The sequence below is a fragment of the Panicum virgatum genome, chromosome 2N, assembly GCF_016808335.1.
Source record: "Panicum virgatum strain AP13 chromosome 2N, P.virgatum_v5, whole genome shotgun sequence".
Lineage (NCBI taxonomy): Eukaryota > Viridiplantae > Streptophyta > Magnoliopsida > Poales > Poaceae > Panicum > Panicum virgatum.
The window spans coordinates 50,860,631-50,888,464 of record NC_053146.1 but is presented as its reverse complement, the minus strand read 5'-3'; the positions used below and the strand labels follow the sequence as shown (position 1 = coordinate 50,888,464).

Sequence of the window (27,834 nt, the reverse complement as noted above, 5' to 3'; positions counted from 1 at the left end):
AAAACCTCTACTGTAAAAATTATAAGTTTGTTACTACCGCAAAAAATGAGAACTGTTTCCAACTCCATGGTCCATCGGAAGATGAAAAGAAAAGAGAGAGAGAGAGTTGAAACTGAAGCCCGAAGGCTGTAGCCAGTAGAGGACAGCATTTTCCCATTTCAGAGCCCATCGCTGGCACAAGCACAAAGAATCCTCCGAGTCTCCCTTCCCACCTCTTCCGGCCTCCTCGGTCAAACCGCCTTTCTCTCTCCTACTCTTCTCCCCCTCCCTCTCCGGCTCTCCCTCTCCCTCTCTAAAAAAAAGTAGCGCCCGGAGAACCGAGAGGCTGCAGAAAGAGAGGCGGAAAGAGGCAGCAAAATCTCACTTTGTTGAGAATTCTTTCCTCTGTTCTTTTAGGGTTCTTGGTGGGTGGAATGGAAGCTCGGCATCCCCATTTGTGCCCCCGAGATATTCGTCGTTCCCCTCGTGTGTAGCCTTTTGGAAGGTTGGTGAAAGTGCGAAGAACATCGATAAAGGGAACCTACAGAGTTTGGTCCCAATTTTTAGTTCTTCGTGTTCTTGCAGGTGGAATTTCGGTTCACATGATCCGCGTCTGTTCCTGACGGCGTTGTCGCGCTCTACTCCATTCCGCCCACCCTGCTGCTGCTTCGCTTTTTGGGGAGAGAAGAGGAAGGCAAATCATTTGGTCTTGGAGACGTCGTCCAGCCCAGTTCAGGTGCCAGTTAGAATTTCATTCCTGCTTTAGTTTTGTTGATTGTGCTTTTTTCCTTGTGTCTATATTTATGATGAAGGCGGCTAGGTTGGCATCGAATATTTGCGTGTTTCAGAGTTGTTGATGTTCGATGAGATCGTTTTCGGATCGTTAAGTTCGCGTCTTTGGTTTTTATTTGTTTGTCATTTCAATTTTCTTCAGTTGCGGGGATTGAGTGCTTTGTTGGGGAAAGTTTGCAGCTTGGTTTCCAATTTGCTTGCTTGAGCAGTAGATTGGATTCTCCAATCTGTTTGTTTATGTTTTGGGTCAAAATTTGGTGAAAATTTGTAAAGTGTGCCGTTTGTTCTAGTTGATTTTTCAACTGTTCGACTCCCGTGTTTGACTTTTCTCATCTCTACAAACTGTTGTGTTAAGTTGGTCTGTGTACTACTAGTAGTCTAGTACTACTCGCCATATATGATTTAATTCATTTACGTGCTCTGCCTTTGGCTTATTTCTTCTGCCGTATAATCCTGACTGGTTTTCAACGTTTATCTTTTCTGCCTATGTAAAGAGCGGAAGAATAAAAAGGCTTTTGCTCAATTCCACTATCAAGCAATCTAATATTGCAACAGGACTAATGTGGTATTACATAACAATTATTTCAGTTGACATAGATTACTGGCAAGCATGGCCGGCACTGGCAACCATGGATCCCTCATGGAGGAATGGTTCCCGCCCCTCACACCAAGCCCAAGAACACTCATGCCAAACTTCCTGAACGAAGAATTCAGCTCTGGTCCATTCTCTAATCTTTTCAGTGAACATGGCACCAACAAGCATCATGATCAATGCGAAAAGAGCAGAGAACTTGTGAGTTTGAGCGAGGAGGTGCCTGCTCAAGCTGTCAAAGACAGATTTCAAAAGGGTTTTTCCCTGGAGCCAAATTTGTTCAGTGGTACTCAGAAATCAAACTCACATGGTGGTTTGGCGGAGCGCAGGGCTGCAAGAGCAGGTTTCAGTGTTCCAAAAATTGATACTTCTCGAGTTGGTTCATCTGCAGTTATTCGGTCACCCGTGTCAATTCCACCTGGTCTTAGTCCAACTACACTTCTTGAGTCACCTGTTTTTCTTTACAATAAGATGGTATGCAATATTTCCTTTATTAGTTTGCTTGTGCTCTCAGGATTTATATGTTAGATTATTAGTCTAGGTTGCAATAAGTCATAATTGAAAACATTTAAGATTTGCATATTGCAGTTTCCAGACATGGGTTTTGTACATTATATAAGAACATTGATTGGTGCCTACTGTACTGTGTATAACATGGGTTTGTGCAGTACTCACTTCTGCATGTGGCTACAAACTGATTTCTGCCTACTGTGCAAAAACATTGTCATACTAGAAATAGATCTCTGATCGGTGTCTTAGAAGCTTGGCTTCTGTTTTGATTCTATAGCTGCTAATTTTAGATAACACTTGCAACCCCATACCTTTGCTTGCCCTGTTATGCTTGCCATGTGAATTTAGCTGATTTTTTTACGGTCAATTGCAGGCACAGCCTTCTCCAACTACTGGCACATTGCCATTTTTTATGGCAACGAGTGATAAGTCAACAATACCACCAGCTGCTAAGATAACTGAAGATTCTACATTTGATAATGATGTTTTTTCTTTCCAACCACACTTGGGTTCTAAACAACCAAGCTTCTCTACTGCAGAAATGGTTATTTTCTTGACTTTTGATGTATACTATCAGCATTTTCCCTCCTTTTACCTTGCAATTTTATGGTAGTATTTGGCTTCCTTTTGCTGCCAACTTCACCACCAAATCTCCTTTTTTTTGTTTCTTTCAATAAAAATACCTTTTTATTAGTTCATGCGCCTGAAAAAGCTTTGCTTTACAGGATTACGGTGTTTACCATCAAAACCAGTCGGTGTCGAATATTCATCAGCAGGAATCCAGTCTTCAGTCAAGCTTTCCTGCAGTTAAGGATAACATTAATGCAACAATTGTTAAAGCGAAGGCATCTGACTCCATGTTTGGCAATAGTCACAATTCAGCTGACCAAAAGCAAGATGATGAGACAAACCAAAATGCACAAGGCGAAGGTGTTGAGGCTAGAACAGCTGCTTGCCTCCCTGTATCAACTCATGGTGATGCGTCTCTAATGGGCTCTCAAGATGCAGTTGATGTCTCATCAACGCTGTCTAACGAGGAGGATGAGAGGGCAACTCATGGCACCGTTTCTATAGAATGTGAGGGTGATGAGGATGAGACTGAATCCAAAAGAAGGTTAATATTATCCACCACTTAACTACCTAAAACAGCTTGCAGGCAGTTATATTAAGCTCACTGGTACTTTTTCAGGAAGCTGGATGCTTCAGGAACTTCTACTATTGCTACTGCTGTTGCCACCAGTGCCATTGACATGGGTGCTGCAGCCTCTAGAGCTGTCCGGGAGCCTAGGGTGGTTGTTCAGACCACAAGCGAGGTCGACATTCTTGACGATGGTTATCGGTGGCGTAAGTATGGTCAGAAGGTCGTTAAAGGAAATCCAAATCCGAGGTCACCCATTCACTACCATTTCTTATGCTAATGGACTGTGTATATGGTATCCTCCATCCCCAGAAATTAGTAACATCATTTCATTTAATTTGTCTGCAGGAGCTACTACAAATGTACGCACCCTGGCTGTTCAGTGCGCAAGCATGTGGAAAGAGCATCTCATGATCTGAAATCAGTCATCACAACATATGAGGGAAAGCACAACCATGAAGTCCCGGCAGCCAGAAACAGTGGGCAAGCTGGTTCTAGTTCTGCCAATGCTCCATCTGCCTCACAAGGTAGTAGCTCTCACCGTAGGCACGAACCAGCACAAGCCAGCTTTGCTCATTTTGGTGCTAGCCCTCCTTTCGGCTCCTTTGGTCATTTGGGACCAGCAACAGGCAATTTCCGCTTCGGGATGGTTCCACCTGGCATGGCGATTCCGATGCCCTCTCTAGGATCTCTTGCTCCAACAAAGATGGTTGGAAATTCATCAGCTATGCGGGGGTACCCAGGCCTCATGATGCCAGCAGAACCGAAGGCAGAGCCAGTGTCGCAACCGGGCTTCCCGACAGCAAATGCAGCCCCATCAGCTTACCAACAGATGATGAGCAGGCCTCCTTTTGGTCATCAGATGTAAATAATAGGAAAGAGGAAAAGGGATAGATTTGCTTCAGCTTGTATACATGATAGTGACGACGCTGCAACATTGCTTTGTTCTAGTTTTTTTCTTCATCCCTTTGCACATTTCTTTGAAGCAAAGAATGCTGAGGATGGTACCTTATCGCCATGTAATCGTCTATGGAAATTGGTGAGAGGCAGTGGAGGCCTGCTCCTTAGTGTGATGAGTGATTGCCAACACGTGGAGTGGACTGACAGTGGTGTAGTCGCGACTCTGTGGAGATTGCGCCGATTTCTTGGTCTGTGGTGTGCAGGTACACGGATGGCGTGGTGGCAGCGAGATGGTTTGGACAAGAGCGAGGTGCGTGCCGATGTACCATGCGGCGGCGTTGCGGTGGTGGGAGCTCGACGACCATGCGGAGGCGGGAGACCTTGCGGTGGCGTTGGAGGCCCAACCGGACGACCGTGCGGTGGAGAAGGGCGGCCCAGATGCTTGGGCCACTGCTGGGCCGCGTGGCGATCCACTCCTGGCGCCAAGGCGGGACGGCGTGGAGTTTGTTGGTACCTCGGGAAAAACCAACGGCGGGATGCGTCGACGTCGGCCAAGTCGAAGAGGTTTCGGCGGGAGGTCGGACACGTGGCGTCGTCGGGCTTGGCGGGTGTGCCCGGAAACATCGCGTGGGAAGGGTTCGCGGTTCCCTCCAAAACCGCAACCGAACTCGGTTTCGGCAGTTTTCCAAAAACTGCCCCCGGAAGATTCCAGAAGGACGCGTGGCGACATCAAGGGGATTGCGTCGAGATGAAGCAAGGTTCTCCGAGTCGTCGCGGCCGTCGGATGTCTTCAATGTATCTTTTCCGGTTTTGCCCCTAAGGGCCTTCTAGTTTAGTCTAGCACTTAGGGGTAGTTTAGTCTTTTAAAGGGAGACTTGGAGTGGAAGAAAGGATGGGAGAGATGGAGGGGGTGGTGGCTGCCTGGACACAAAAAGGGAGGCGCCTCTCCCTGGGCTGTTTTGCGCTGAGAAAAGAGAAGAACATGTCCCTGGCGCCCTCTCCTTCCTTCTCCCTGTTCTTCTTATCCCCTTCCATCTCTAGGATTCTAGCAATGGATTTTTGAAGAACTTGTAAGGAGATCTTGTGGGAAAGGAGGCCCATCCCTCCTTGTGCCCTCGGGGCTTTGAAATCAAGGTTCGTTTCATGTTCATCTGAGCTCTACATGCATGAATCATCCTAGTTCTTGATTTCCTTGTTCTGGTGTTTCTACTACTTGTTGCTGTGGTTCTTAAGGCTTTTCTTGGCGACTAGAATCATCCTAACCAAGTACTAGAATTCATCTAGATCGCAAGCCTTCAAGAACTCAGTTTTAGGAAAATTCTGAAAAACCCCGTTCTTGCCTCGTTCTTCGTCGATTCCTCACAATCCATGGAGTGGATCGTCGATTCCTTTGGTGGGTAGGTTCACAAGGTCTTTGTGAGCGTGCCTGCGAAATTTGGTTAGATTTCGACTTGATTTGGGCTTTCAAACGTCAAATCTCTCTCAGGTCGCGGGCTTGAAAAACTCTGCTCTGCTCGGGCAGATTTTTCCTTAACACCGGTTGAACCGATGCTAGCCTTCGTGTGCCTCGGATCAACCGGTGAGTGCTTTTGTCACGGGTTAGGGTTTTTGGGGTTTTGTGTGATTGCACCGGTGCTTTGATCTCCCCGACGTCGGTTTAACCGGCGTTACTAATTTGGTTTGCAGTTTTGGGCGTTTGACCGACGTATAGGGTTTTGCCTACGTCGGATCAACCGGCGTTCATTTACTTTGGTTTTGTTGTCTCTCTGGACAACTGCACCGACACTCGAGGTTTTTGAGCATCGGTTTAACCGGTGTTCATTGCTTGGTTTGGTGCATTTTGTTGATCCTCTGGACAACTGCACCGACGCGAGTTTGCGATTTTGTCGGTTTAACCGACGTTCGATCACCGGTTTAACCGACGAGGTTCAAAACCCAGCGTCGGTTCAACCGGTGCTCACTGGTTGTTTGCTGCAGGCTCTGTATCACCGGTTTAACCGACGTCGTTCAAACGTGTGTGTCGGATCAACCGATGATATATACCTTGCTTGGTTCTTGCACTGCTTTCGTGCAATTGCTTCCGTGCTTGATCGCTTTGGTTCCTAGGCTTGTTTTGTGTTAGTGTAGCTCCCTTGTAGCTACTCTGCACATCGCCTAGAACTCTGGGGTTGGGGTGCACTCTAGAATTGTGAGCCGAAGTTTTTGATCGCGATTATTTTCGAAGGCTCCCATTCACCCCCCCTCTGGTCGCATTTCTCGGTCCTACAATTGGTATCAGAGCCGGGACGGTTTCTCTATAGCCTTCTTCGGTTCGAAACCGTTGTGCGACCATGGGTTCACCGGGCAAACCCCCGATCTTCGATGGATCCGATTACGACTATTGGAAGGTGCGCATGCGTGCCTATCTTTTGAGTCTAGGTTCCGAGGTCTGGGAGATTTGCGTGGACCCTGATTATGTGAACCTTGCGGTCCGCACGACCGAGCTTCAGGTTAGGAGACATGAGGTCAATAGCAAGGCGTACAACACTCTCATAGCCTGTCTCTCTCGTCCTGAGTTCGATCGTGTCAGCGACCTTCTCACAGCTCGGGAGATCTGGACACGGTTGGCCAATTTCCATGAAGGAACCAACCATGTCAAGTCGAGGCTGTATGAGACTCACCGGCGGGAGTACGAGAACTTTTCTCAGTTGCCGGGTGAGAGCATCGACACCATGTTCAGTCGTTTTCAGTCGATTGTGAACAAGGTGCGTGCGAACCAGCCACAGGGCACCCAGGCCTACTCCGATCATGAGAAGGCTATGAAGCTTCTCTATGCTCTTGATCGCAAGGTCTGGGAGGTGAAGGTCCAGACTATCATAGAGTCTGCTAGCTATGAGACCCTCACTGTGGATGAGCTGTTCAGTAAGCTCAAGGCTTCGGAGGTGGAGAAGCTCTCTCGAGCTAAGATGGAAGGCAATCATGCTGATGCCTCCGCCTCCAAGTCTATGGCCCTGGTAGGCACCTCTGGAGCTAACTCTGACCCTTCTCTTGGAGGTTTTTGCTTGTCTTCTCTTGTGTCTGTGATAGATGAGCAGCTGGAGGTGCTGGGAAACGAGGAGCTTGCATTGATCATCCACAAGTTCCAGCGTGCCTTCAACAACAGACAAGCACGAGCGAAGACCTGCTTCAACTGCGGCAAGACCGGCCACTTCGCCGCCGAGTGCCCCAAGAAGAAGAGTTCCAGGGATGATGACGGCCGCTCCAGGCACGAGGAGTACCGCGAGCACCGCCACAAGCACAAGAGTGGGCACTCCCACAAGAAGAATGGCGGACGCTCCAAGCGGCACCACGAGCGGAAGAAGAAGAATGTCGGCAAGTACAAGGACAAGCAGGCGTTCGTCGCCCAGAGCGAGGATCACTCCTCCACCAGCCAGAGTTCGACGTCTTCGTCCTCATCCAGCTCCAGTGACTCCGACTCACACCACCGCGGTGAAAAGAAGCGGAGCTCCAAGAAGAAGGCCACAGAGGGCTTCACTGGCCTTTGCCTCCATGCTGGGAAGGCGGCCGGTCTCTGCACCATGGCCATCGACTCCGACGCCGACGGAACTCCTTCCACTACTGCAGAGCTTGCACCTCAGCTAGAGTCAAGCTCTGAGGTACGTCCTGAGCACCCCACTCCTGAGGAGTTGGAGGATCTTTACACTGCTCTAGATAATCAAGATCTGATCATTAAGGATGCAAAGAGGCAGTTTAGAGCTTTGAGACAGGAGCTGAAGGAAGCTAAGCTAGCTCTAGAAATTGCTCAGTCTGCACCTATTGTGGAGGAGTGTGTTGAGGAGGATGAGTGCAGTCAGTGCATCGGTTTGATGTCTGACCTGTCCGAGCTCAGGAGCAAGTATGATGAGAACTTGCTCAAGCTCGAGGAGGGCAAGAAGGCCATGGATGAGCTCAAGTCCCGGCCTACCCTCTTGGGTGCTTGCAAGGAGTGCCCAGCACTTAGAGAAGAGCTTAAGGAGAAGAATGTTGCTTTGAGGAAGTTGGAGAAATCCGCAGTTTCTAGCTCTTGCTCTGCTGATTGTACTGTGTGCCCAAGCCTGATCTCTGAGCTTGAGGAGGCACGGAAGGACAAGACCCGGATGGAGGAGGAGAACTCCCACCTTCGGGAGATTCTCAGTTGGGTGTCCGCCCGTGAGCCTCAGTTGGGCATGATGGTTCAGCAGTTTAAGCGTCCTGATGGTGTTGGGGTTGGTTTTGCTTTTACTCCTGCTGATTTTGTCCAACCCTATGGTAAGATTGGTGAGATACTTGAGCCGAGTGTGAATGTACTCTCTTCCACAGCTTCACCAGTTCCTAAGCCAGCACCAGTTAAGGACGGAATCCTCACTGAGCCACCTAAAGCTCCACCTAAAAATCCAGTGTGGGTTCCCAAGCCTAACCATCTCAAGAACCGACTGGATACACTCCCTCCTAGTGGTAAGCCAATTCCTAAGCCCAAGGTGAGGACTCAGCCCCCCAGAGTTCCTCAGAGAGCCCCAGCTTCTACACCACAGCCTACACACAAGAGAGAGCCTTACCTGTGTGAGTGGTGCGAAAGGGAGGGTCACTTGGCAGAATTTTGCTTCCGGAGGTTGAGGTTTGAGCGCAGGCAGCCTGAGAGGCGCGCTTTGGAGGCGTTCCACCAGTCTGCAGGTGGACACACTCCAGCTCGACGTGGGCAGAGGCGGGAAGCCAGGCCACGTCGTGTAGGTGGAGGAGGCGGAGGCGGTGGTGGTTACCGCGCTCCTGTTGGTGGTTTCGCCGGCCCTGTTCCACACCGTGCCTTCGGTGGTGGTCAGCGAGGCCGAGGCTTTGGTGGCGGAGGCGCACCACGTTTTCCTCAGCGTGGTGGTCGCCAGCCACAGTTTTCGTTTGAGGATACTTACCCTGCTTTCGAGTAGATGGCACGACACTGGTTTGCTTCTTACTGTGCTAACCCCAGTGTCGGGCCATTTGCCCGCTCTTCTTCCTACTGAGCAGAACACTCGAGGCCTGGAGGACATATGGCTCATGGACTCCGGTTGTTCGCGCCACATGACCGGGAGTCACAGATGGTTCTCCAGCCTCACCCCGATGACGATCAAGGAATATATCACATTCGGGGACAACAGCAGAGGAAAGGTACGTGGAGTTGGCGCTATTCGGATTTCTGATAACTTCACCTTGAGAGAGGTTGCCTTGGTTGACAAACTTGGTTTTAATTTGCTTTCTGTCTCGCAACTTCTTGATGATGGGTTTGAGGTGAGCTTTAAGAGAGGTTGCTCGTGTGTTCTTGATTCCAGAGGTGATTTTGTTTGCGGCATTGTTCCTTTTGGTCGTGTGTTTCGCATTGACTTTTCTGGATCTTCTTCGAGCACTTCTCACTGTCTGGTGACTGGTCAGTCCTCTGAGCTCTGGAGGTGGCATAGGAGACTTGGTCACTTGAGCTTTGATCTACTAGTTAGGCTCAGCTCACTTGGTCTGATCCGAGGATTGCCCAAGCTGAAGATGGACAAGGACCTTGTGTGTCACCCGTGTCGTCACGGGAAGATGGTTTCCCTTCCGCACCCACCTGTAAATCAGGTGATGACATCGCACCCTGGCGAGCTTCTTCACATGGACACCGTTGGTCCTGCTCGCGTGCGCTCTGTCGGTGGGAAGTGGTACATTCTTGTGATCGTTGACGACTTCTCTCGGTACACTTGGGTTTTCTTCTTGGAGACTAAGGATGAGACTTTTCAGCACTTTCGTGATCTTGCTTTGAGGTTACAGAACGAGCTTCCACATGCCATGAGGGCTATCCGCAGTGATAATGGAACTGAATTTAAGAACGCTCGTTTTGATGACTTCTGTCGTGACTTTGGTCTTGATCACCAATACTCCTCTCCTTATGTTCCTCCACAGAATGGCGTGGTTGAACGCAAAAATCGGACCTTAGTGGAAATGGCCAGGACGATGCTCGATGAGCATAGGACTCCTAGGCGTTTTTGGGCCGAAGCGATCAACACCGCATGCTATGTTGCCAACCGCATCTTCCTTCGCTCATTCATGAAAAAGACTTCGTATGAGTTGCGGTTTGGTCGACAGCCCAGAGTGTCCCACCTGCGTGCTTTTGGTTGCAGATGCTTTGTTCTGAAGGAGGGAAATCTTGATAAGTTCGAGTCTAGGAGCTCTGATGGCATTCTTCTTGGCTATGCTCTTCAATCCAGAGGCTATCGTGTTCTTATTCTTGAGACTAACCGGATCGTCGAAACTTGTAATGTAACCTTCGACGAGTCCACTCCTTCTTTGTTTGCCTCTTTGGAGTGTGCAGGTGATGATGAGTTTGGCCAGGACATCTTTGAGGATGAGGATGAGCCTGAGGCCTTTGAGGATGATGGTGGTGTCCCTGCGCCGGCTGCAGGCCCACTTCCTGGAGATTCGAGTTCTGACGACGATGGCGGCCCGCTCCCCACAGCTTCGACTACGGCCGATCCACGTCCAGCTCAAGGTTCTTCCTCCGGGACCCATGTTGAGGGCGGTGGCGAGGCGACTTCGTCAAGAGAAGCACCACGACACATTCAGCGTCGTCATCCACCTCAACAAATGTTAGGTGACCTCAACGAACGAACCACGAGGTCCAAGGTAACAAGTATCGCTGGCTTTGCTCATTCAGCGTTTGTTGCCTCCTTTGAGCCCAAAGATATTGGACATGCTTTATCTGATTCTAACTGGGTCAATGCCATGCATGAGGAGCTAGAAAACTTTGAGCGAAACCAAGTCTGGGTCCTTGTAGAGCCTCCACCAGATTGCCACCCTATAGGTACCAAATGGGTTTTCAAGAACAAACAGGGTGAGGATGGGATGGTTGTGAGGAACAAGGCTAGGTTAGTAGCTCAGGGTTACAGCCAGCAGGAGGAGATAGATTATGAGGAGACCTTTGCACCTGTAGCTCGTTTAGAGGCCATCAGGATCTTTTTAGCCTTTGCAGCTTCGAAGGGGTTCAAGCTGTATCAGATGGATGTTAAGAGTGCCTTTTTGAACGGGTTTATAGAGGAGGAGGTCTATGTGAAGCAACCTCCTGGCTTTGAGAGTCCCAAGTTTCCAGACCGAGTCTTCAAGCTTCAAAAGGCTTTGTATGGTCTGAAGCAAGCCCCTAGAGCCTGGTATGCGAGATTGAGAGCCTTTTTGCTTAAACAGGGGTTTGTCATGGGATCGGTAGATAAGACTTTGTTTCTCCTCAGGCGTGGTGCTGATTTTCTGTTGGTTCAGATTTACGTGGATGACATTATCTTTGGTGGCTCCTCTCACTCTCTTGTTTCTAGTTTTTCTGATGACATGAGCAGGGAGTTTGAGATGTCTATGATGGGTGAGCTTCAGTTCTTCCTCGGGTTGCACATCAAGCAAACCCGGGATGGCACCTTCGTCCACCAGGCCAAGTACACCAAGGACATGCTCAAGAAGTTCGACTTCGGGGACCTCAGTCCCATGCCGACTCCCATGAGCACTTCTACGGCGCTGGATGAGGACACTGAAGGTGTTGTTGTGGACCAGAAGGAGTATAGGAGCATGATCGGCTCGCTCCTGTACTTGACGGCCACCAGACCCGACATCCAGTTCGCGGTCTGTCTCTGCGCGAGGTTCCAGGCTTCTCCGCGCACTTCTCACAGGAACGCTGTGAAGAGGATTTTCAGGTACCTTCGATACACTCCTGAGTTTGGCTTATGGTACTCCTCTTCCTCTTCTCTTGCGTTGGTTGGCTTCTCTGATGCTGATCATGGTGGGTGTCGGATTGATCGCAAGTCGACTTCAGGCACTTGCCAGTTTCTTGGAACTTCTCTTGTGTCTTGGTCTGCCCGCAAGCAAACTAGTGTAGCCCTTTCCACCACAGAAGCCGAATACATAGCTGCTGCTAGTTGTTGCTCCCAGATCCTTTGGATGAGACACACTCTCAGTGATTATGGCCTAACCTATGGCAGAGTTCCCATTTTCATTGACAGCACCTCAGGCATTAGCTTAGCCAAGAACCCCGTCCTACACTCTCGCTCCAAGCATATAGACGTGAGGTTCCACTTCCTGAGAGATCATTATGAGAAGGGTGATGTTGAGCTGACCCATGTTTCCACTGAAAATCAAGTAGCCGACATCTTGACCAAGCCCCTAGAACAAGCCACCTATGCTCGCTTGCGGGGAGAGCTTGGCGTGTGCTACCCATTTTGAGTTGGGTAGTTATTTTTGTAGTTTAGGATTTGTTTGTGCCTTGTGCTATGCTATGAGTTGTACTAAGCTTCTCATGTATGATATCTGCATTTGCTTGTGCCTTGTGCTATGCTATGAGTTGTATATATGCTTTGACCATGAGTAGCTAGCTCCTTTGAATATGTTGTATATTGGCTCTGAGCTTAGCTATTTTCTTCTCTGAAAATCATAAAACATGGTCACCTTCAGGGTCTGCTACTAGCATGTGTAGGTTTGTATGCTTATGCTATCTTGATCATGCTTAGTGGCTAGGTCCCTTGCTCTCACATGCAACAAGATGCCCTCTTTTCTGTTGGAATAGTTTAATTGGTATCTAATTTCAAAAAGTCCAACAAATTGGTTTATCTTGGGTTGCTTTGAGTGAAAAGATCCAGGTGGGAATGCTTGCACCACTGTTCTTGTATCGAGACTGCTCCTCTGGAGAACTTGGACAAGGCTGTGGATGACTGAGAGTGGTGTCTTAAGCTTCTGATGGTCCTTGACCTAGGCTTGGCACATTCGCTAAGTTAAGCGCTTGCAAGCTTTCAACCCCTGGCACCGAAATTTGAAAGTTTTCAATTGGTATCAAGGCTGTTTGAGTGGTAGTTGCTGTGATATGGTTTGGGTAGCTCACCTGTATGTTCTTGCTAGCTCTAGCATGCTTGCTTGCCTTCTAGTATGCTAGGTCCTTTATGGTGATGCTTTTCTTTTACAAATGACAAATGCTTGCTCATGATCTGTATAGATATATTCTTATGAGCTTCTCCATGCATTGTCTTTGTATATGCACCCTCATATGCTGTGCTGATTTGACCCTTGCAAATGCTCTTGTTCTGTACTTGGAAGCTTTTAGGCACGCATGCACTTCATGGCATATTTCCAGGGGGAGCATCTAGGCAGGGGGAGTTTCCTTGACGTGTGCCTTGTCAACAAGGGGGAGAGAATGTTGTTTTTTTGTCTCACCTTAGGGGTTAGGGTGAAATTTCCTGATCCTTGTCCATTATATAAGAACATTGATTGGTGCCTACTGTACTGTGTATAACATGGGTTTGTGCAGTACTCACTTCTGCATGTGGCTACAAACTGATTTCTGCCTACTGTGCAAAAACATTGTCATACTAGAAATAGATCTCTGATCGGTGTCTTAGAAGCTTGGCTTCTGTTTTGATTCTATAGCTGCTAATTTTAGATAACACTTGCAACCCCATACCTTTGCTTGCCCTGTTATGCTTGCCATGTGAATTTAGCTGATTTTTTTACGGTCAATTGCAGGCACAGCCTTCTCCAACTACTGGCACATTGCCATTTTTTATGGCAACGAGTGATAAGTCAACAATACCACCAGCTGCTAAGATAACTGAAGATTCTACATTTGATAATGATGTTTTTTCTTTCCAACCACACTTGGGTTCTAAACAACCAAGCTTCTCTACTGCAGAAATGGTTATTTTCTTGACTTTTGATGTATACTATCAGCATTTTCCCTCCTTTTACCTTGCAATTTTATGGTAGTATTTGGCTTCCTTTTGCTGCCAACTTCACCACCAAATCTCCTTTTTTTTGTTTCTTTCAATAAAAATACCTTTTTATTAGTTCATGCGCCTGAAAAAGCTTTGCTTTACAGGATTACGGTGTTTACCATCAAAACCAGTCGGTGTCGAATATTCATCAGCAGGAATCCAGTCTTCAGTCAAGCTTTCCTGCAGTTAAGGATAACATTAATGCAACAATTGTTAAAGCGAAGGCATCTGACTCCATGTTTGGCAATAGTCACAATTCAGCTGACCAAAAGCAAGATGATGAGACAAACCAAAATGCACAAGGCGAAGGTGTTGAGGCTAGAACAGCTGCTTGCCTCCCTGTATCAACTCATGGTGATGCGTCTCTAATGGGCTCTCAAGATGCAGTTGATGTCTCATCAACGCTGTCTAACGAGGAGGATGAGAGGGCAACTCATGGCACCGTTTCTATAGAATGTGAGGGTGATGAGGATGAGACTGAATCCAAAAGAAGGTTAATATTATCCACCACTTAACTACCTAAAACAGCTTGCAGGCAGTTATATTAAGCTCACTGGTACTTTTTCAGGAAGCTGGATGCTTCAGGAACTTCTACTATTGCTACTGCTGTTGCCACCAGTGCCATTGACATGGGTGCTGCAGCCTCTAGAGCTGTCCGGGAGCCTAGGGTGGTTGTTCAGACCACAAGCGAGGTCGACATTCTTGACGATGGTTATCGGTGGCGTAAGTATGGTCAGAAGGTCGTTAAAGGAAATCCAAATCCGAGGTCACCCATTCACTACCATTTCTTATGCTAATGGACTGTGTATATGGTATCCTCCATCCCCAGAAATTAGTAACATCATTTCATTTAATTTGTCTGCAGGAGCTACTACAAATGTACGCACCCTGGCTGTTCAGTGCGCAAGCATGTGGAAAGAGCATCTCATGATCTGAAATCAGTCATCACAACATATGAGGGAAAGCACAACCATGAAGTCCCGGCAGCCAGAAACAGTGGGCAAGCTGGTTCTAGTTCTGCCAATGCTCCATCTGCCTCACAAGGTAGTAGCTCTCACCGTAGGCACGAACCAGCACAAGCCAGCTTTGCTCATTTTGGTGCTAGCCCTCCTTTCGGCTCCTTTGGTCATTTGGGACCAGCAACAGGCAATTTCCGCTTCGGGATGGTTCCACCTGGCATGGCGATTCCGATGCCCTCTCTAGGATCTCTTGCTCCAACAAAGATGGTTGGAAATTCATCAGCTATGCGGGGGGTACCCAGGCCTCATGATGCCAGCAGAACCGAAGGCAGAGCCAGTGTCGCAACCGGGCTTCCCGACAGCAAATGCAGCCCCATCAGCTTACCAACAGATGATGAGCAGGCCTCCTTTTGGTCATCAGATGTAAATAATAGGAAAGAGGAAAAGGGATAGATTTGCTTCAGCTTGTATACATGATAGTGACGACGCTGCAACATTGCTTTGTTCTAGTTTTTTTCTTCATCCCTTTGCACATTTCTTTGAAGCAAAGAATGCTGAGGATGGTACCTTATCGCCATGTAATCGTCTATGGAAATTGGTGAGAGGCAGTGGAGGCCTGCTCCTTAGTGTGATGAGTGATTGCCAACACGTGGAGTGGACTGACAGTGGTGTAGTCGCGACTCTGTGGAGATTGCGCCGATTTCTTGGTCTGTGGTGTGCAGGTACACGGATGGCGTGGTGGCAGCGATATGGTTTGGACAAGAGCGAGGCGCGTGCCGATGTACCATGCGGCGGCGTTGCGGTGGTGGGAGCTCGACGACCATGCGGAGGCGGGAGACCTTGCGGTGGCGTTGGAGGCCCAACCGGACGACCGTGCGGTGGAGAAGGGCGGCCCAGATGCTTGGGCCACTGCTGGGCCGCGTGGCGATCCACTCCTGGCGCCAAGGCGGGACGGCGTGGAGTTTGTTGGTACCTCGGGAAAAACCAACGGCGGGATGCGTCGACGTCGGCCAAGTCGAAGAGGTTTCGGCGGGAGGTCGGACACGTGGCGTCGTCGGGCTTGGCGGGTGTGCCCGGAAACATCGTGTGGGAAGGGTTCGCGGTTCCCTCCAAAACCGCAACCGAACTCGGTTTCGGCAGTTTTCCAAAAACTGCCCCCGAAAGATTCCAGAAGGACGCGTGGCGACATCAAGGGGATTGCGTCGAGATGAAGCAAGGTTCTCCGAGTCGTCGCGGCCGTCGGATGTCTTCAATGTATCTTTTCCGGTTTTGCCCCTAAGGGCCTTCTAGTTTAGTCTAGCACTTAGGGGTAGTTTAGTCTTTTAAAGGGAGACTTGGAGTGGAAGAAAGGATGGGAGAGATGGAGGGGGTGGTGGCTGCCTGGACACAAAAAGGGAGGCGCCTCTCCCTGGGCTGTTTTGCGCTGAGAAAAGAGAAGAACATGTCCCTGGCGCCCTCTCCTTCCTTCTCCCTGTTCTTCTTATCCCCTTCCATCTCTAGGATTCTAGCAATGGATTTTTGAAGAACTTGTAAGGAGATCTTGTGGGAAAGGAGGCCCATCCCTCCTTGTGCCCTCGGGGCTTTGAAATCAAGGTTCGTTTCATGTTCATCTGAGCTCTACATGCATGAATCATCCTAGTTCTTGATTTCCTTGTTCTGGTGTTTCTACTACTTGTTGCTGTGGTTCTTAAGGCTTTTCTTGGCGACTAGAATCATCCTAACCAAGTACTAGAATTCATCTAGATCGCAAGCCTTCAAGAACTCAGTTTTAGGAAAATTCTGAAAAACCCCGTTCTTGCCTCGTTCTTCGTCGATTCCTCACAATCCATGGAGTGGATCGTCGATTCCTTTGGTGGGTAGGTTCACAAGGTCTTTGTGAGCGTGCCTGCGAAATTTGGTTAGATTTCGACTTGATTTGGGCTTTCAAACGTCAAATCTCTCTCAGGTCGCGGGCTTGAAAAACTCTGCTCTGCTCGGGCAGATTTTTCCTTAACACCGGTTGAACCGATGCTAGCCTTCGTGTGCCTCGGATCAACCGGTGAGTGCTTTTGTCACGGGTTAGGGTTTTTGGGGTTTTGTGTGATTGCACCGGTGCTTTGATCTCCCCGACGTCGGTTTAACCGGCGTTACTAATTTGGTTTGCAGTTTTGGGCGTTTGACCGACGTATAGGGTTTTGCCTACGTCGGATCAACCGGCGTTCATTTACTTTGGTTTTGTTGTCTCTCTGGACAACTGCACCGACGCTCGAGGTTTTTGAGCATCGGTTTAACCGGTGTTCATTGCTTGGTTTGGTGCATTTTGTTGATCCTCTGGACAACTGCACCGACGCGAGTTTGCGATTTTGTCGGTTTAACCGACGTTCGATCACCGGTTTAACCGACGAGGTTCAAAACCCAGCGTCGGTTCAACCGGTGCTCACTGGTTGTTTGCTGCAGGCTCTGTATCACCGGTTTAACCGACGTCGTTCAAACGTGTGCGTCGGATCAACCGATGATATATACCTTGCTTGGTTCTTGCACTGCTTTCGTGCAATTGCTTCCGTGCTTGATCGCTTTGGTTCCTAGGCTTGTTTTGTGTTAGTGTAGCTCCCTTGTAGCTACTCTGCACATCGCCTAGAACTCTGGGGTTGGAGTGCACTCTAGAATTGTGAGCCGAAGTTTTTGATCGCGATTATTTTCGAAGGCTCCCATTCACCCCCCCTCTGGTCGCATTTCTCGGTCCTACAATTGGAAATCAATCAAACCTTCTGGTTGTGAATGCTATGTGCTCAAATTGTGATGTCAGTCGTTTTTTAGATGATGGAATTGTGCGGTGCGGTCAGAATTAGTCGAAGCGCCTGAAACAGCAAAGAAAATTCGTGCACAACAAATCAGGTGCCGGCGTGCCGCTGGTTTTGAATGCAGTTTTGGATCTGGCAGGCTGGTCGTCGTTCTGATATCATTGTTAGAAATCTAGGCAATTTTCGGTATATTTTAATTCCAAAATTAAATGTATAAACTAGCAATATTTCTATGACTTTAAGGAGTAAAATAAAACATGTGAATATGTTTATACTTATCACACATATAAGCATAAACAATATAAATAACCAAAGTTTCAGGGAGTACCCTAAAGCGGGGCCGTTGCCGGAGGCATTGGCTGCGCTGTTACCAACTGGAGTAGACATCTACTCGGTTGGCCTCAGTCGAAGTAGTCGAACTAAATCGGTGCAGGAAGAAGTTCGCAGTGCAGTCCCACGAACTGTCACCAAGATGTAGTCGACGTAGTCGTTCGGCCACCAGAATGTAGTCGACGTAGTCGTTCGGCTCGTCCACCAGGAAGTAGTCGTACAATCGGGCAAAGCCTTAGTATTTTTGAGCAGTCACGCCAAAGCGTTACCCAAAAACCTGATTGCCCGCCTATCCCGTGCAGGATCTCAAGGCGAGCAAGGTTTCGGAGGCCTGCTCACGCTAATTCTGTGCGCGCAGCACACCGCGCCACGCCGCGCCGCGCCGCGCCGCGCCGCACCGCACCGCCCGTCCGGCCGGCCGCGCCGCGCCGCGCCGCGCCTCGCCTCGGCCTCGGCCTCGGCCTCGGCCACGGCCACGGCCATGGCCCGGCCCGGCCCGGCTCGGCGAGGCGAGCGAGCGCGCGCGCGCGTGTGGTTCACCGTCCTCCTCTTACCGGCTTCACAAGTGGTGTACAAGAAGTCCACCTTTTAAGTCGGTTGAGATCCTCCTCAATTCCCGGTACGGAATTAAACATTGATTCCCTAGCATTAATAGTGGGCTTTAAATTCTTTTAATGCTTTAGAATAAATGGGCCAAGCCCATTACTCCAACAATCCCCACCAAGAAATTCAAGCCACACTAGAAATACCCTCATTCTCTCATTGATATACCAGTATTCGACAGAGACTGTTAAGTTGAACTTCCATCTAGGACAAAGGCTACACTTATTCACAACTGTGCAATGGACTATGCCTTGAATTGCCAGTTTTGTGCAAACAAGTTTGACCAGAGCCCTACACTGGTACTAGGCTGCAAAAGCATCCCCGCGGTTTGGAGCTTATAAGTCATACTCCAGGCCCTTCATGAGTTTCTAGAGAATACCCAATTCTCATAGACCATGACCAGTGGTCAAACTCATATAGGTGTGTTCCTTTCAGATGTTCTGTAGGACAACATCTTTGTTTCAAGAAAACAACTCATTTGTTTAAAAGAAACCACCTGGCACACATTAAGGTATAGACCAACCTGCCATACAGATTAGAAGAGAAATGCACCTTATACACGGAATGAGCCCTTTTCACAAAGGTTCTCTTCTCACAGTCAGACTTTAGTTTGTTTCACCATCCTAATTCACGGGATCTCCGATCACATAGGACAGGTTTCCACTATAGAATGACTCACGTGGGTCTCAAGCCCAATTCCATAGATGCATTGTCTATCACATTTCGTGAAAGACCCTTTGTAAACTGATCTGCCAGATTTTTAGCCGTCTGAACATAGTCCAGGGCTATAACTCCGGAGTTTCTCAATTTTCTGACAGATTTCAACCGCCTTTTCACATGTCTAGATGACTTCATGTTATCCTTTGAACTATTCACCTTGACAATTACCGTTTGATTGTCACAGTTCATTAGGATTGCCGGTAACGGTTTTTCAACTATCGGCAAGTCCATAAGGAGCTCACGAAGCCACTCAGCCTCAACAGTGGCGGTATCTAATGCTGTGAGTTCTGCTTCCATAGTTGACCTCGTTAAGATGGTCTGCTTGCAAGACTTCCAGGAAACAGCTCCACCACCAAGTGTAAACACATATCCACTTGTGGCCTTTATCTCATCAGCATCAGAAATCCAATTTGAATCACTATACCCTTCTAGTACCCTTGGGTACCCGGTGTAGTGAATTCCATAGTTCATTGTCCCCTTCAGATAGCGCATTACTCTTTCAAGACCCTTCCAATGATCATCTCCCGGGTTTGAAACAAACCGGCTCAGTTTGCTTACAGCAAACGAGATATCAGGTCTTGTAGCGCTCGCTAAATACATTAATGAACCAATGATCTGAGAATATCTCAGCTGATCTCGCATTATCCTTTTGTTCTTTCTAAGAATTAAACTGGCATCATATGGTGTTGAGACAGGTTTATAGTCACTATAACCAAAGCGACTTAACACCTTCTCCACATAGTGAGACTGTGTAAGAATCACCCCACCATTGATCTCTTTTACCAGCTTTATATTAAGGATAACATCAGCTTCTCCCAGATCCTTCATCTCAAAATTTTGAGATAAAAACTCTTTGACTTCCTTAATCACATTAAGGCTAGTGCCAAAGATCAGTATGTCATCCACATACAAGCACAAAATCACTCCTTCAGCCCCACCATAGCGATAGTACACACATCTGTCAGCTTCGTTCACAACAAAGCCGGCAGAGGTCAAAGTTCTATCAAACTTTTCATGCCACTGCTTAGGCGCTTGCTTGAGACCATATAAAGATTTTAACAACTTATAAACCATTCCTTCTTGACCCTTTGATACAAACCCATCCGGCTGATCCATATAGATCTCCTCTTCTAACTCTCCATTGAGGAAAGCCGTCTTAACGTCCATCTGATGAACGAGAAGACCATAAGAGGCTGCCAAGGAAAGTAACACTCGAATTGTGGTCAATCGGGCAACTGGTGAATAAGTGTCAAAGAAATCTTCTCCTTCTTTTTGTGTATAACCCTTGGCCACAAGCCTAGCCTTGTACTTTTCAATAGTACCATCTGGCCTAAGCTTTTTCTTGAACACCCACTTGCATCCAACCGGTTTACATCCATAAGGACGTTCAACGACCTCCCAGGTTCCATTAGACATAATAGAATCCATCTCACTCCTTACTGCTTCCTTCCAATAGTCAGCATCAGGAGATGAATATGCCTCTTCAATGGTTCTGGGTGTATCATCTATGAGGTATACAATGAAATCATCACCAAAAGACTTTACAGTCCTTTGTCTCTTGCTCTTTCTCGGAGCATCATTGTTATCCTCCTCAGAATTTTCTACAAGTGTATGTTCATTGTGTTCTATCGGCTCAGCAGAGCCATCATCCTTGATGAACTCTTGCCTAGATGAACTTGTTTCATCTCTCATGGGAAAAATGTTTTCAAAAAATGTAGCATCTCTGGACTCCATTATAGTACCAACATGCATGTCAGGTACTCCAGATTTCACTATTAAAAATCTATATCCAACGCTGTGAATAGCATAACCTAGAAAGATACAATCCACAGTTTTAGGTCCAAGCTTACGTTTCTTGGTTATTGGCACACTCACTTTTGCCAAACAACCCCATGTACGTAAGTATGACAGTGTTGGCCTTTTCTTCTCCCATTCCTCGAAAGGAGTTATCTCTTTATTCTTTGTAGGAACACGGTTTAGGACATGACATGCAGTCAATATAGCCTCACCCCACCATTCCTTGGAAAGTCCCGCTGTATCTAACATGGCGTTAACCAAATCCGTTAGAGTGCGGTTCTTTCTTTCGGCAACCCCATTTGACTGAGGTGAATAGGGAGGCGTCCTCTCATGAATAATACCATGTTCCTCGCAGAATAAAGTAAATAAATTTGAGAAATACTCGCCACCACGATCTGACCTAACTCTTTTGATCTTTCTCTCAAGTTGGTTTTCTACTTCAGCTTTATAGATTTTAAAGTAGTGTAAAGCTTCATCTTTTGAATTCAACAAATAGATGTAACAAAATCTAGTACTATCATCAATCAAAGTCATGAAATATTTTTTACCACCTTTTGTCAACACTCCATTCATTTCGCACAAATCGGAATGAATTAATTCTAAGGGTGCCAAGCTCCTTGCCTCCGCGATCTTATGAGGCTTACGAGTTTGTTTTGATTCAACACATACATGACACTTAGAATTTTTGACAAAAGTGAACTTTGGAATTAAGCTCAAATTAGCTAAGCGCATCATACAACCAAAATTAACGTGACAAAGCCTCGAATGCCAAACATTTGTTTCATCAACGTTAATAACATTGTATGCAATTTTATTACAAACATCTGACAAAGAAAGACGGAACAAACCTCCGCTTTCATAACCTTTTCCAACAAAAGTACCAAACTTAGACAAGATACATTTATTGGACTCAAAGACTAATTTGAAACCATCTCTACACAGTAGAGAGCCGCTGACTAAATTCTTCTTGATGGTGGGGACATGCTGCACGTTCTTCAGCTGCACGGTCTTCCCCGAAGTAAACTTCAGATTTACCGTACCAACACCAAGAACACGCGCATGTGATCCGTTCCCCATCAGCAAGGAGGAAGTCCCGCCGGTCTGGTAAGAAGAGAACAAAGAAGCATCAGCACAAACATGAATATTAGCACCAGTATCAACCCACCACTCGGGTGAACCAAAGACTGAAAGAACAGTAGGTAATAAATTACCGTACCCCGAAGTTCCTCCAGGCTCGCTAATAACCATGTTGGCGGAGTTGTTGCCTTTGCGGTTCGGACACTTTGCAGCAAAGTGATCCGTACTAGCGCACACATAGCAAGCTCCCGTCTTCTTCTTCTTCTTAAAAGTGGTTGTCTTCTTAGTCTTTGGTTGGTTCTGCGGTGGCTTTTTCTTGTTCTTGTTGGAGTTGTTCTTCTGAACAAGATTGGCACTTGAAGCACCAACAACTCCTTTCCCACGTATGTCCTTTGCTCTCGCCTTCTCCTCAACATCAAGAGTCCCTATGAGTCCATCTATTGTGAACTCCTGTCTCTTATGTTTTAGAGAAGTAGCAAAGTCCCTCCAAGAAGGTGGCAGCTTAGAGATTATACCTCCAGCCACAAACTTATTGGGTAACACACATGGGGACTCTTTGCTGCAATTTTTGAGATCTTTTGCCAGAGTATGTATTTCATGAGCCTGTTCCACTACAGAACGGTCTTCGACCATCCTGTACTCAAGGAACTGCTCCATGATATACAACTCACTCCCGGCGTCAGATACTCCATATTGAGCCTCAAGAGCATCCCACAAAGCTTTGCCAGTTGGCAGCCGGATATAAGAATCCACCAGGTTATCACCGAGAACACTAATGATCAAGCCTCGAAAGAGGATATCAGCCTCATCGAACGCACTCCCTTCCTCTGGAGAGAATTGTTCAGGCTTACCCTCTTTCACATGGATCACTCTCGATAGTGTTAACCACAGTATAAGCCGCTCTTGCCAACGTTTGTAATTTGAACCATCAAAAGGTGATGGTTTGATTGATGCAGCAAAGCTAGATACCGAAAGCCTATTAACATAATCAGGTTTTTGGATTGTTAGAAATCTAGGCAATTTTCGGTATATTTTAATTCCAAAATTAAATGTATAAACTAGCAATATTTCTATGACTTTAAGGAGTAAAATAAAACATGTGAATATGTTTATACTTATCACACATATAAGCATAAACAATATAAATAACCAAAGTTTCAGGGAGTACCCTAAAGCGGGGCCGTTGCCGGAGGCATTGGCTGCGCTGTTACCAACTGGAGTAGACATCTACTCGGTTGGCCTCAGTCGAAGTAGTCGAACTAAATCGGTGCAGGAAGAAGTTCGCAGTGCAGTCCCACGAACGGTCACCAAGATGTAGTCGACGTAGTCGTTCGGCCACCAGAATGTAGTCGACGTAGTCGTTCGGCTCGTCCACCAGGAAGTAGTCGTACAATCGGGCAAAGCCTTAGTATTTTTGAGCAGTCACGCCAAAGCGTTACCCAAAAACCTGATTGCCCGCCTATCCCGTGCAGGATCTCAAGGCGAGCAAGGTTTCGCCTGCTCACGCTAATTCTGTGCGCGCAGAAATTAGCGTTGGGGAACTCAGTTGTTGCAACTGGAGAGGGAGAAGAGAGGAGCCGAGTTGCCTCAGTGCTCTGGTGCAGGATGGATGAGGGGAATGGCACTCCTTATATAGGAGCCGAGTTGCCTCAGTGCTCTGGTGCAGGATGGATGAGGGGAATGGCACTCCTTATATAGTGACTCAGGTGCTCAGGTTCGTTGAACCTGGACACCATCAGAGTCATTTAGGTGATGCGGTTATGGCCATTAATTACAGATTTAATTGCACGTTTAATCGCACGATTAATTGCTGTCAACGGCAAAATAGCCATCACACCGCGCCGCGCCGCGCCTCGGCCACGGCACGGCACGGCACGGCCCGGCCCGGCCCGGCCCGGCCCGGCGAGCGAGCGAGCGCGCGCGCGCGTGTGGTTCACCGTCCTCCTCTTACCGGCTTCACAAGTGGTGTACAAGAAGTCCACCTTTTAAGTCGGTTGAGATCCTCCTCAATTCCCGGTATGGAATTAAACATTGATTCCCTAGCATTAATAGTGGGCTTTAAATTCTTTTAATGGTTTAGAATAAATGGGCCAAGCCCATTACTCCAACAATCATGACTCAGGAAAGACCTTGTTCCTAGAAGTCTAGAGCTACTGAAGCCTGCCTGAAGACTGTGTTGTCTCCTTGGGGGCACAAATCAGAAGTGAACCTGGAGCCTCGCAAGTCGCACGGCTGCTCGCTTCGGATAACGGCGACGGCGCGCACGTGTGCAAGCGCCGCCCATTTTGAGCTCGTCGCCTATCACGAGGTGGACTTCCATGTGTGTCCAGCAGCCATGCATGCGTACACAAGAACTGAAAGCAAATGAGGAATCGATCTCCCAGTTAGTTGTAATTAAACTCGAGTTAACAGCAGCTAAAGTTGCCGTCCATTCTGTGCTGTCTCGGCTGTAAACTCGAGTTAAATGGCGGTGCCATGCCGTACTTTCGGCTCAGTACACTGGGGCCCTCGTCACGGAACCGTCGAACACGACGACCTCGTCGCCGGCGGCCACGCCGTGCCACTCGAAGGAGCGCGCCTCGTCCATCACGCTCTGCCGGTGGATGAAAAAGTAGGCGCCGTTGGCCGGCAGCGGGAACCCGGCCCCGCGCGCGCTCCAGCTCCGCCCGCAGCGCCGACACCACGGCGCGCGCGGCCACGGCCACCTCCACGCGCCCCGCGCCGCACCGCGACACCACGGTCACCCGCGGCGGCGCGGCGCCCTCCTCCTCGCCCCGCCTCCTGCTTGGCGGTCTTCCCCGCTTCACCCGGTGCGGCTGCCGTCGCGGCCCGTCGAGGACGAGGGAGACGTGGATGACGGAGCCAGGAGCGGAGCTAGGAATTTATTTTTTTATTATTAAAGAGGACCAACTATACTAATTTATATAATAATTTAATTAAAATTCAAAATTTCAATATAAATTTTGGAGCCATAAGGGGGCTAGGCCCCTGCCCGCCCCCTGTCTACGCCCCTGGACGACGGAGCCCTCCACGATGCCGTGCCGCTCGATGCCGCCGCCGTCGTCCGCGAGCACGTCGCCGTTGTGGAGGAGCGACATGGCGGCGGCGGGCCAGGCCCGGCGGCTCTGGAGCTTCTCCTTGATGTCCTGCACGGTGTCGAAGAAGCCCACCTCCATCTCGAAGGGCTCCTCCCCTGAGCACACGAAGCTCACATCCATGTCCAGCTAATTAAGTTCCTATCCTAGTAGCAGCAGGCTAGTCGCGGCCACGGAGATGGCACGGCATATATGCCATTGCCACGGCCGGAATGCACTACGTGTGACATGGATCCGTCTGCTCGATTGATCTGTTGGTTACCCGCAAGAATTTCCAGTGAGCACTGGCCGCTGAGACGCCATTGGCCATTGGCCTTGAGATTGTAGCTAGTCGTGATTCGTGAATGGACTGCTCCTGCAGATGCCATGCAAAATGAGGCGGCTGTGACACTGTCCTCACCACCTACCCTCACAGAATGGGCATGGCTCAGGCTGCTACAGTGCTGGTACAGCAGTATCGTACTCCCATGCAGGAAGAAGCTTCGCATGAGCAAGTTGTGACAGAACACAACTCCCATTTTCAGACGGGCGTGACCTTCTTTTTTTTTTTGGAGAAACCATATATTATCCTTATAGTACATTTCAAACCTTACAAAGACACCTTTGATAGGAACAAAAATTACAATCTGGTCCTTGCAAGAGCAGCCCCGGTCGTGCTTGTCACCGGCGACCGGAGCATCCTACTACAGCTTGAAGCCGACCTCCATCTCGACAAGACACCAAAAGGATTTTGGTTGGCACCAAGAGTAGCATGTCGAAACTCGCGACATACCGTACCACCGTTGAACGCCGAGGCCGCCAAAGATGCCAAAGGTCGTCACCTCGCCCAAGGCCACCACCTTGCCGGAAGGATAGAGATCCAAGGCCACAAGAGTCACCTGGACCCCCATCACACCCGAGCAAAGGCACTCCCTGGAGGGAAAACAAACCACCAAAAAAGGTGGGATCGAAAAACCAACCCGAGATGAGCTGGCGGACGAACTTGTTGCACCCACTACCAACGAAGACCGTGAAGCTGCCAGAGATGTCGAAGGAGGTCATACCGTCCTTCTGACATCGACGGCGTCGCCCACCAAAGCCGCTGCAAAGGTAAGCAGCCTTCCGTCTGTAGTTTTATCGAAGATGCTGCTGCTACAGAGGACTAAATGTTCCAAGACGAACACATCGTCATGAAGAATTCTAACTCTAACATATCAAACTATAAACTACAGCTATATATATGTAGTAGATATGGACAGGTGGCCACGATTCCTCACCGATTCCACTCCCTTCGACGTCGATGAGGGCACCGGACGGAAGGAATCGGTAGGATCGGGCCAGAATTGAGAAATCATCTGTTGTTCACCTTGAAGACTGTAGCGAGGGGAAGGACGCTCGAGAAGGAGCGAGGGGGAGAACTCTCGGGGTCCTTAGGTGGAGTGGAGCTGAGAGCCAGAGGGGAAGTCTCGAAGGGGGTCCCTATCCATCTCATGGGAGATATATAATCTATTCATCTTTAAAGCCCACTTTAACCCCAATTATACTATGCAAATATGTTCAACATTTTGATAAGATTAACTCAATTTTCCTTAAACATGTTGAAAATTTGAAACGCCAAATGTTGAAAAAACAAAAATCAAAATGTTGAAGACGCTTCTTCACCAGCTAGCTCGTCGCGTGGCGGCGCGCAGTCGCGCCCTGGAGGCAGCAACGCAGCACACGATGGTGGCGGGCGGCGGGCGGGGAGGCGCACACACATACGGCAGCCGGGAGAGAGGAGGAAGGTTGGGGAGGCGCACACACATCCATTGTTTGTACGAATCTCAAATATTTAAAGTGATGAAAAATATTTCGGGAAGGTATATAGGAACTGTGAATGTCACCTTTTTGGCACATCCCGTTTGAAGCCCATCATATGCCATGACCAGGTTTACCTTACCGCCGGTAAACCGGTGGTTACCGCCAAAATTTACCGATACCGCTACTATGCGGTAACCCATACCGACGGTAAATTTCAAAAAATTTCGCCGAAATTTAAAATTTTCAAAAAAATTTAAAATAAAAAAAGACGGTTACCACCGGTTACCGCTAAAATTTTCCGATACCGCTGAACGGCGGGAAATCGGTTACCGGCGGTAAGGTAAACCCTGGCCCATGACCTACCGAGCCGAATAAGTACAGTCCATTTTTCACTTTCTTCGTCAGCTGGGTGCCTGGGTGGGTGTCGCCGTGTCAGCCGCTGCCTGCTAGTCACCGCCGCTAGCACCCGCGCACCGAGGGCCGAGGGCGTGTGAGAGTCTCGGTCGCCGACGGCGGCGCCGCCGTCTGCCATGTCCTTGGGCGACGTTAGCAATGGCAAACAGACCTGAGCGAGGGGTTTCAACAGCAATTTCGTAATTATTAGACTTTTTTTCAATGACAAATATCACGGTGACGGAGTGAAGACCATTCCTGCCTGGCCCTGGTTTATTAGAAACCACGGATATTTCGATGGGGTTACCATCTCATACCGGCATCATTACAACTTACAAGTCTAAGCATAACATAGATTAATACTCTATTTGGGCAGTTGAAAGAGCTTGGGTGATCTCATCAACAGACTGCAACGCATGCTAGTTTCACCACTCTCTCTATCTTAAAAATCCAATTTGCAAGCAAACATATATTCATCATTGTTCGCCTACGTTTACACCGTTTTACACAACATGTAAACACTACTCGATAGATAGTCATGTAGGCGATTAGTTATGTAAAGCCGTTTCGACCATTTAAAAGATTGTTAAACAGTCATGCATTCTGCCTATTTGCCGAACGTTGGATAACCAAATTATTTACCGTTTAGCGTTTAGCCC

The 27,834-nt window shown here is 48.3% G+C and overlaps 2 protein-coding genes and 2 pseudogenes across 2 annotated transcripts; 3 read left to right on the top strand and 1 right to left on the bottom strand.

Moving 5' to 3' along the window:
* Nucleotides 1-172: 172 nt before the first annotated feature.
* Nucleotides 173-4,029, top strand: LOC120661028 (annotated as a pseudogene).
* A 2,212-nt stretch (nt 4,030-6,241) lies between these two features.
* Nucleotides 6,242-7,995, top strand: LOC120662728. The gene is made up of 3 exons (XM_039941814.1): nt 6,242-6,400; nt 7,070-7,942; nt 7,984-7,995. Exons 1-3 carry the CDS (start codon nt 6,242-6,244, stop codon nt 7,993-7,995), a joined length of 1,044 nt encoding a protein of 347 aa, XP_039797748.1.
* A 5,156-nt stretch (nt 7,996-13,151) lies between these two features.
* On the top strand, nt 13,152-15,178 carry LOC120661030 (probable WRKY transcription factor 2). The gene is made up of 4 exons (XM_039939717.1): nt 13,152-13,565; nt 13,747-14,135; nt 14,211-14,408; nt 14,508-15,178. Exons 1-4 carry the CDS (start codon nt 13,434-13,436, stop codon nt 15,052-15,054), a joined length of 1,266 nt encoding a protein of 421 aa, XP_039795651.1. The 5' UTR covers nt 13,152-13,433; the 3' UTR covers nt 15,055-15,178.
* Nucleotides 15,179-24,399: 9,221 nt separating this feature from the next.
* LOC120662983 lies at nt 24,400-25,126 on the bottom strand (annotated as a pseudogene).
* Nucleotides 25,127-27,834: the final 2,708 nt, after the last annotated feature.

Coding starts and splice junctions, on each gene's coding strand:
- LOC120662728 (XM_039941814.1), top strand. CDS start 6,242: ATGGGTTCACCGGGCAAACCCCCGATCTTCGATGGATCCGATTACGAC. Junction 6,401..7,069: donor TCCGCACGACCGAGCTTCAG/GTTAGGAGACAT, acceptor GCACGAGCGAAG/ACCTGCTTCAACTGCGGCAA.
- LOC120661030 (XM_039939717.1), top strand. CDS start 13,434: ATGGCAACGAGTGATAAGTCAACAATACCACCAGCTGCTAAGATAACT. Junction 14,136..14,210: donor GAGACTGAATCCAAAAGAAG/GTTAATATTATC, acceptor GTACTTTTTCAG/GAAGCTGGATGCTTCAGGAA. Junction 14,409..14,507: donor AAAGGAAATCCAAATCCGAG/GTCACCCATTCA, acceptor ATTTGTCTGCAG/GAGCTACTACAAATGTACGC.